General features: G+C 41.7%; 1 protein-coding gene across 1 annotated transcript in view; it reads right to left on the bottom strand.

Annotated features, from left to right (window-relative positions):
- The window catches only part of CC2D1B (coiled-coil and C2 domain containing 1B), a 31,336-nt gene extending 21,390 nt beyond the window's left edge, over positions 1 to 9,946 (bottom strand). Inside the window, exons 1-5 of the mRNA XM_010072970.1 lie at positions 9,881 to 9,946; positions 6,713 to 6,854; positions 3,471 to 3,586; positions 2,567 to 2,686; positions 1,316 to 1,453 (exon numbers count right to left, since the gene is read on the bottom strand). Of these exons, the coding sequence (XP_010071272.1) occupies positions 1,316 to 1,453; positions 2,567 to 2,686; positions 3,471 to 3,586; positions 6,713 to 6,854; positions 9,881 to 9,946 (582 nt within the window). The remainder of the gene's footprint in view (positions 1 to 1,315; positions 1,454 to 2,566; positions 2,687 to 3,470; positions 3,587 to 6,712; positions 6,855 to 9,880) is intronic.
- Positions 9,947 to 10,192: the final 246 nt, after the last annotated feature.

Genomic DNA, 10,192 nt, shown 5'->3' on the forward strand with positions numbered 1-10,192 from the left:
AAATGGAAGCACAGAAAGGCAACAACAACAAAATCTCATCAGTGCCGGAGTCCCTGCTATTTTTGGTTAGCCATGGCATTGTTTGACCTATTAAGCAACAGTGGCAGAGATACTTTGGTCTGACTGCATGTGAGATTGGGGTTCAGACCAGTACAGCAACCCACACAGAGCTCTCTCTTCTCCACATGTGTGACGAAAGACTGACTGGAAACGGAATTAAATGCTGAGATTAAAGTCCACAGTTCCAAGAACTAAGTACAAGAGACAACTGTACACTGTTTGTTGGCATGTCATTGTGCTAATTAAGGAACTGTGAGCTGTGAAGTGAGATCTAGTCTATTATCCTTAGTTACACTGCTTAGCACAGGGAACTCCCTACCTTGAAAAATAAAAGAAATGGCAAGCGGCACACTATGCTTCATTGTTGGATTAAATAAACTGGTTTCCCTGTCCCTCTTGCTCTCCGAAAGGTCAGGTGGCTTCATGTACGTTCCTTTCAGAGCTAGCAGGCAGTGGACACATGCAGACATCTCTTTTCTTGTGCATTTCCTCCCCTGGGTTTGGCCTCAGTTGTTCCCTTTGTACCCTACGACACCTGGTAGCTAGTGACACGCTTCCCTCAGCGGACGGTGCTGAGCTACAAAGCTTTGCTCAACAGGACAGAGCTGGCTGCTGTCTGAGGTGATGCAGGAGATCAGATGAAAGCAAACAAGGAAATAAAGGCACTCTGCACAGCAGTCATCTCCAAGCACTACCAACTCACTACAAGCACGCCACCTGGCTGAAAAAATGCAAAGCTGAAGAAAACGCTCCTTGCTGCAATTTTTAATTTCCTTAATGGAAAATCCTGTTCTATTCATTTTCAAGCACAGCCAACACACTCAGGGAAAGGTATCACCTTCCTTCGTCTCACAGAGCTGAGTGGAAGGTTAGTTTTTAAAGGAAGGCATCTGTGATGAACTGGAAGGTATATGCGCTAGAAACTTTGCTAACACCAAACATTCGACAACGAATTCACATCTAGACCGGTGGGTTTAACATCAGCATTTACCACAAACCCTGCCTCCACCTACCACTAGCCACATCCAACTGAAACAAAGCTGACGCACAACAGGCATCTGAAGTTACTCTTTGTATGTTTGTTACATCAGATTAGTAGTAAGTAACAAGAAATGTTTTTAAAGTAACTCAAGGCAGCATATTAGAATTTCTCTCCCCTTTGAACAAATTAACACATCTGGAAAGACTCTAAATTACACTTTAGAGAACTGTTCTTGCCTCCCCCTCATTCACATACCTGATGAGCCCAACTTACCTTCAGGCCTCTTTCGTACCGGCGTATTTTGGCACTCTCACCGGACTCCTTTGCGTTAGAAATTGCTGTCCTATAGTTAGTAATTCTCTGCTCTATTGTCTGTTGCAGCTCACTGGTAACAGCAGGAAGTGAGGTGGTCTCAGAAAAAATAATAAAACAAATCAAGAAAACTTATTTCATCCAACTATAAGAGTTTTCCCACAGCACCGAAAAACAAATACTCCTCCTCTACACATACTCCCGTTAAGCAAGAGCACAAAGCAGAAACAGACTCTAAAACAGAGGAGCATTTGTACTACGCTAACGGTCCCTGGATCCACCTCTGGGCTTTTTCTCAAAGGCGTAATAGAGAAGAAAGGGTGGAGACATTTAGAAAACTCCCAGGCACAGAGTAATTGGAGCCATGTGGTTAGGGAGTAGGTGAAGGAGAACAGTAAAGCCTCTCAAACACCACACAACAGAGGGTGTGAAGAGGTATTTTGCCACAAATATTGACTTTTTCTTTTCTTATTTTTACAACATGCTAGTTTACTCCCTTCCAGGCTTCTTCAACATGGTTTTACTGCAAGAGCTCTTTTTGCTCCTCCTACAGCCTGGAATTAGTTCAGTGACAAAAGCAGCCTGAGCAAAACTAGGAGAAGCTACTTAGAAACACTCCACAGCTACAGAAACCTTTCAGATGGCTACTGATGTAATTATTGCCATTATCTCTATAGAAACACTCTCAGACCCATTTATTAATGGACCCAATGCACAAGGGCACTGGAATCTGCAGCACGCAACAGGAACATGGTAGTTACTGAATAAGGGACTTGACTGCATGAGGATTGACAAATTAAGCTGAGAAGGCTAATGCTACTGAGAAAAATTTCATAAATATGTCAAAGATGCTGAGTTATAACAAGTCTCACAACTTCAGCACACTGCTCAATGCTCTGAGGGGGCAAGTATGAACTCTGGAAGCCTGAACTGCAGTCTGCATGCTCATGTATAACAAAGGACAAGACGTGCTTGATTCCAACTGTTTACCTCCTCAATTCTATGCTAACATTAAAAATCATCCTCTGAACAAAGAAAAAAATCACCTATATCAATACAGCACTGATTTCCACAGAGAAGACAGCAATAGTGTAGTTTTTCCTTCCTTGGAGGACAAGAAGACCTCTCTAGATCCTTGTTTGTGATGCTCATATAAGCTATATGACAACAGTAATTCATCAAAACGGTCACGAACACAAAGCTCTTTCCTACCTGTGGTTGCAGGTCAGGTTGCTCATCTTCTGGTTCAGCTGTGGATGGGTCTGCTGCTATCGTTTCATCCTCACAGCTTCCTGTCTCACCTTCCACCCCTAGAACTTCTTGCAATTCTGCCTGAAGTAAAAGCCAAAAAAAGGCTTTTCCTCAAATTTTCTATTTCCTCATTTCCTCAAAAGACAAAATAAAATCAAATCTCAAGCTCCAAAAACTTTTCATGGACCTTGAACCCAAACGGAGAGTCCAAACACCTTATATTCCAGTCTTTTAATTTTATTTTTTTTTTTAATATTCACAACAGGAAGCCAGATACCACTCAAGAGCCGCACTGCAGCTCCAGGATCACCATGCAATTTTGGGGTTAAAGATCTGAAGCTAAAGAAATTCAGAGAAATACTTTTAAAAAGATCATTGAAACACAAATCTGAAATTTCCAAAAAGCATCTAGTAACAATGGCAGTCAGAAACACTGCTTACCACTCCTTCCCTAAACCCTTACAGCTAGATCACTCACTGAAATGACAAAAAATTACTTGGAAGATATTCCCTCAGGCCATGCACTACTCAAAGTGGCAGCAAAACGTCCACAGACATCACTTAAAGAGAATGTCCCTGGCTGTATTTTACCAGCTGACATGGAAGAGGATTCCCTCTGTTCCTCCACTCCTCTAAGACCCTCACATATATGAATGTTAGCCAGGAAACTCTCTTACTATTGTGTGCAGAGGGTTGGATCCTGCAAAGACTTATAGCTAATGGAATGCTTTTGCAATATTTTAGCTTCCCACTGCAAAGCTAACAGACATTTTTGCTAAATGTAGTTCTGTTTTAAACAAAAAAACAACAAATAAGCCAAAACCAGAGACATACTAAAACTTTTTGCTAACAAAGTTATGCATACCAACAGGTCTGTATCTTTCTCCAAGTCTTCATCATCTGCTTCTTCCTCCTCATCTTCATTCAGGTCCTTCATGCACTCTGCAGCCATCTTTTCAATATGATCCATAGGCAGAGGAGCTGTAAAAAGAAACCACAAAGAGCCATACAGCCATAAATCAGAACAAAGTTCAAGGCATTTACCATAAACAGTGCTGAGCTCAAAGAGTTTCCAAGCAAACTACAACCAACTACATCACTGGAGTTTTATATAAGGTCTACATTAAAACTGAGACTCCAACAGCTGATCCATTTTCTCAGTCTACAGTCTGAAGCATGAGAACGTCCCCCTCTCTCTCCATCTTACGTTAAACTGGGTACATATTTATCCTTCAAAACTGATGACGCACATCAACATTAATCCTAGAGACACACTGAATAACACAAACCATAAGCCAAACTACCGGTTGTTAACAGGACAGACAAGGAGGCACAGCAAACTATTTGTATGTTTGAAGACAGCAAGGAAGACAAGAAAATCTTTCTACCTTGAGAAACGACTTGTTTTAGACATCAAACACTACTGCAGAGTCACACTTGGCATACAAAAACAGAATGCTCCAAATCAAGGCACCGTACTCATCCTGAGCCCAAAAGCAGCAGCAGAACACTGGCAGAGAGATGTGCTAAGCAAATCAGAAAAAGTGCTGTTTCTTCTGCCTCCCTAGCTACACTTCTGCATTTTCTGCATTGCTGCCTCATGCCCATGAGATTTTCCCTTTTCCAAATCTTTCTTGGCTACTTTGCCTTGCAATTTCTCTTCAAGCTTCTGGTCCTTACCCTGAAAACTCTACTTAACTCCTCCTTGTCAAGTTGTCACCTCTACTTAGTGCTGTGCCAACCACATCTTCCTTAAGGACAGATCAACTTCCTCCACACACTCTCAAAGGTGAAGTTATTTGCACACAAATCCCAGCTGTCCATGTAAATGCCTCAAATACTTCCCTATGCAGACGTAAGATTGTGACTCATCAGTGTCAGTAAATGCTGAACAAAACACAGATCTTCAGGACAGAGTTTTACAGTCAATGTAAATGGACCTAAAACAGATCCCATCCTTCTCCTGCATTTGCTGAATCAGATGAAAATTAACCCAGGTACAAAGCTGTTAAAATAACCTAATTTACCATGTCAGTGCTTCAGTACTTATATCAAACATGCTGCTCATATACCTGACCCTTAGCAAAACACTGCACCTAGGACAGCAGGCCTTATCCAAAGGCAACTAGCTGTACTTCAAGGGCCAGAGTGTTCCTTACAGGAAGCCCCACTAGAGGCAAAAAAGCCAACCAAGCCTCCTCAGATGGCTGGTTCAGCTCTAAACCAGTATGGCAAGTTGAGGCCACAATTCCAAACACCCGGGTGGCTGACCAGCTGGCATTTATCAGTCACAGATACCAGAGATCTCTCTATTTAAGATTCTCAACAGTACAGCTTTTGCTGCCTGCATCTTCAAGCTAGAAGATCACTTTTCTCTCCCCATCAGAACTCTAGAATGTAAATCTAGGAGTGAATTATTGCACCTTCTGCTCAGATAAGAACCAAGCACTCGTACCTATTGTACTGGGTCCCTTTTTCTGTCCTTCTGCAGACAGGATCTGCTTCTCCCCTGTCGTTACTGTACCCTCCTCCTGTGCAGGCGCTGGCCTGCATCCTGCCCCCGCCACGCACCATGTCCTCAACACTACACTGTACCAGGTCTCACGAGTCCCGAGCGCCAGCTGTCCAGTTGTTCCTCTTCCACAAGCTTCTAATCTATATACTCCCAGTTCTACCAGGAAAACAGGATAGGTGTAAATGAATTTGGAAGTTTTATGAGCCATAACCTATACCTTTAGAAGGTACAGTAAATGTTAATTTTGCACTATCTGAAGTTTCATTTCCCTCTTATGAATAAAGAGACCAAAAAAACACATTAAGAGACATGATCAGGGCTAGAAGGAAGTCAGCACTTGAAAAGCTGACAACAATTCAAGAACTCCTGACACCCAGATTCATCCTCAAAAGACCATACTGCATATTTTAACCACAAGCAACCTATATCCAATGGCAGTTCTGCTCTTGAGCTTATTAACACAATTATGCTTATTAGATTTAAAGGTTTACTACAGTCCTGAAATCTGGAGAGTAGAAATTATTTAGAATTTATTTTTAAATACAAACACCTCCTCTGTCTCTCATCAATTGCAGTGTTTAGACGGTCATTTTTTCTAAATATTTTACAATTCTTCATTTCCCTGCTGCTCTATGTAAATTCCCTTCAAATAGTACAGGTAAATTACTGCAGAGCTGTAAAGTTGCACTAAACCTTCCTTCCAGCATCTGCTCACACACCTGTAGCAAGGGTCAGACCCATTTCTCCTTGTCCCATCACAACCACTTGCTGCCCCCCCTCCCTCGTCCCTGCCTTGAAGTACAGCAGTGTTCAAACAGGCAGGCAGCAAACCAGATCAAGGAACTGATTCAGCCGAAAAACTAGCACACCAACGGAAATTTATTTTTATAGATCAGCTTCCTGAACCAGCTCACCCTGCAGCTCCGTAAATATGTATACCTGCTTAGAGGCAGAGCACGCTCACAAGAGACTGCGCCTCTCAGCAGCAGCCTTCGTTTATAGTAGATTACAGCGACGCCGTAAACCACTGCATGGCTGCAGCCAAATACCACCAGCCAACGTTAGCTGATGCTTAAAATATTAAGAGTAGTAATGATCCACTCCAAGAGACACTCTAACCTCCTGCATAACACAAGCTACAATACTCTCCCAGTAATGCCATCAGTTCCAAGATTTCCCTCTTAAAAGGCGTTTAATTTTGGCTACAGACTCCAAGTAACTAAAAGCATAATGCTCATTCAGTAAATTCAGTCTTCAAACAAAAACAGAAGAACAAACAACCCACCCTCCACAAGGAACACAATTTCCATTTTGAATTCATTTAGGCTAAACAAACATGTCTTAATTCAGTCATTAAATTGGCTAGCCATCATATATCTTTTTCCAACGTCTGCAAGAGCACAGACAACAAAACTCTGACCCTTTTTGTGGAGTAATAACTTCAATCTTTCCAAGGAAAGGAAAGAGTAGCTGCAATTTCAGCTTCTATCAGTGATGAAAAAACACTTTAAATAAATCAGTGATTTGTAAATAGGTATCTCTAATAAAATATTCAGGTTGTCAATAAACAAAATCCAGATACTTTAACTTACTTTTCCCTTTTGGTTTTGATTTCCCTTCTTTCACCTTTGCTCCTGTGATAGCAGCAAGCTCTGCTTCTAGGTCCCCATCATCCCCACCTTCCTCTGCAGCCAGCAGCATCTCTTCAGGATTGAAATCTACAAACAGCCCCAGCTGGAGCCAAGAGAAAATAAAAAAAAATAACAAACTGCAGTTGGAACAGAGATGACACTCAAAAACATCACACTGCATGGATTATTTAAACATGTTCATGCATTCTGGATTCTGTTCAATTTTTTTTTTAGAGCCCACTATCATACCACTTCTATTACCAAAACAACACGTACCAGGCACCCATAACAGACATAAGGTACATAAATCTTAATTATCGACAAATATTCCCTCTAAAACTCTACACAATCAACTATTTCTTAAAATCAAGCCTATCTAACAGTCTGACACAACAAGGCAAAATGAAATTATGTCTGCTATAGTGAGCCTCATGAAGCAGATATCATCAGGGAAGTTCAGGGCAGTTCCTGTAACAGCTAAGCTAAAAAATATTCAACCGTTCACACAATACAGGTCTGACATGCACACACCGCAGAGATTTCACCCTTATCTCTTGGAAGAAGCTATGTTTACATACACAGAACTGTTCTGTCCTTCCCATTACCTCCCTTTGTAAATCGTAAACACATGGAAAGCACATGCACACACACACACACAGAAACATAACCATTTCAAACCAGCAATGCCTACACAACACTGGAGAAAACAAACACCTGTCTGGAACAGATCATCAGCTAAGCTATAGCATCTCAGGCAATATTGCTAATAACAGTAACCGTAATTTGATGAAGCAGTGGGGGTTATCATCAATGTTGTAAAACATGCCAAAGGATATGAGAGAAATCTCTGAGGTCTTAGTCTAAAAGATGTTCTTCCAAGATGTCATTTTATCACGATTTTTGTATCACTGGTTAAGACACTGACTGCCCCAGAAATAACAACATTTTTTACTGAAGGTATGCTAAGCTTTATAAACATGAATTAACTCAATTAGATTCATCCTGTGAGGTAGGTGGAGCAGCTTTCCTCAGACTTTTCCAAAGCACAAGCCGCTGTTGTCCTGTTGGACTTTCCAGGGCCAAGCAGGTAGCAGTTCAAATCCTTTTGAGCCGAGAAACAAAAATCAGTTGTCACTATTACAAGGGTTAACAACCTCCTCCTGCCTCGGAGGATCTGAAGTGCTGCCAGAAGCTGAAGCTGCCTGTCAGTTTGTCAATTAGCGTGAACCAGTTTATAACAACTTTTTTTTAACCTGTAGGACCTGAGGTGCTGGTGGCTACTGCCTTGAAATATTTTGTGGCCCTCTTTGAACCCTTTTATAATCCTAAAGGAGCATGTGAAACACAGCTGAGGAACACCACCTCCAAGGCTCAGGAACAGTATTCAAAACCTGCAGCTATTTGTTTACTAGCCCTGATCCTGCCCTTGACATTCCGTAAGGCACTGGGCAGATCAGTTGGCCACCCTCTGCCATATCCATCTCCCTTCTGTAAAACAAAACTAATACATTTGCAGCCTTGGATAGAATGGAAAGAAGGTCAGGACAAGATTTAATTATGAAATATTTATAATGGTGATCTAAACATTCAAGTTCTATGGAACACATGTACACCTTTCATCAATGTGCAAAATGGATCAGAGCACACGTCATCTGTTCATTGCTACACTGCGAGTGTTGAAAGTGAAGCAAGTGTAGTAATGAATGAAGTCAAGATCAGAATCCCTCAGTTCTAGCTCTAAGGCTTTTCCAACTGTTCAGTAAGGCACATTTCCAATGAAATTAATAGTATTAAACAAATGCTTAATAAAACAGAAAAAAATAAGTTAAAGAATCTTGCAGCTGGTACACTACATAGCTCAAAAGCAGTCTAAATTGAGTTTGCAAGAGAAAAAAGCCATTAGTGTATTTGTTTCAAGAAACAATCCTCCATGCTGTAAGACATGCTCAATAACTAACTGTATAGAATTAGAAACTGGTAAAATATGTTACTGCGATCCTTTCTTTACTCTTTATCTTTTCAGAGCTTGGTTTCTTTTTTCTGGGGGTGGGGTGAGTGAGGAAGTTATTTTCACCTTTTATCTTCCCTCTTGTTCACAAGAACTAAGTTATATACTACCTCTCCATCTGAGAAATACAAACTTTCACATTAGAGCAACACCAACACTATGGATCTCTAACTAAACCGTTCTGCCTCCTGTATAAGCACACTGTTTCTAAGAAATCACCAAAACAGAGTATCTGTTCTCCATTCTAATATCCGATTCCAAACTCTTGTCATATTTCCCTATATTCTTATCACTTATTCCTCCTCTGTATACTACTTGCCTCTATTCTACCTCCAAAGGTTTCTGAAGTTCCATTCTGGTTCTAACATATTCTTTGCCTCTAACTGTACGGTGTTTTTCTTCCACTATTCTACCCAGAATTTTGCCTGGGCTGTATTTCTAAGATTGACACCATTGCCTGATTTCCTACACCCGCCAACCATGACTAAATCATGTTTCTCTCCTCAACACTTCTGAAACCACATCCAAAGGAAGAGTATGAAAAAAAACCCAACACATGGACAGATCTAAGCTCACTTTTAGCTACAGGAGAAGTACACTGGCTTATCAGTCTATCTGTCGCAAGAAATAATGACCACACAGAGGGAAATAAAAATTAACTGCCCTGGTGTAACACCTTAATGTTCTCCTGTATGTGTCCCTGAATTTGTTATTTGATATTCTGCTCTTCTTATTTCTGTTTTCTTAGAGGTGTAAGAAAAGCCTCAATATAGATACTGAACTTATAATTAAATCTCGATATAGCTAGGGTAGGAAACTACTACAAGCATGAGTCACAAGGTCTCACGCAAAGATTACAGGATTACAACACTGTGGCTTCCCTGCAAGACCTCCAGTGCTGCCTATCAGGTATTTACTTTAAGAAGAATGCAGTAAAGGAGAACAGAAGAAAACAGGCATCACACAATTTAAATTTCTTCACGGTCCTCCAATCTTATTAATGCATGTGAGATTCTAGCAGGAAAACAGCAGCAAGAGGTCTGAGCGGGACTATTCTCGAGAGCAGGAGGTTTCCCTACCTGCTTTGCAACCACGTTTCCCTGGCCCTTTGCCTTCCTTACCTGCTTTGCAACTGCAGCTCCTTGGCCCTTTGCCTGAGGGCTTTTTTTCGGTCTTCTGCCAAGCATGCTAGTTCATGAATTTCAGAAGATTGTGTCTCTAAGGGACCTGAGAGCACATGAAATCGAAAGTCAGTATCCTCGCCTGTCTCAACGCACTGCAAGCTGCACAAACTCGGGCAGCACAGAGCGGGCTGGGCGCGCACCTCGCCCCCACAGACGGGGCACCACCGTGAGGGGAAGGGGGGGCACACACCCTGTAACACCCTCCCCAGGGCCCAGGCCCCTCGGTGCCGCTTTCTCCACCGCCACCCG

The sequence above is a fragment of the Pterocles gutturalis genome, unplaced genomic scaffold (genome assembly GCF_000699245.1).
Source record: "Pterocles gutturalis isolate BGI_N339 unplaced genomic scaffold, ASM69924v1 scaffold47127, whole genome shotgun sequence".
Lineage (NCBI taxonomy): Eukaryota > Metazoa > Chordata > Aves > Pterocliformes > Pteroclidae > Pterocles > Pterocles gutturalis.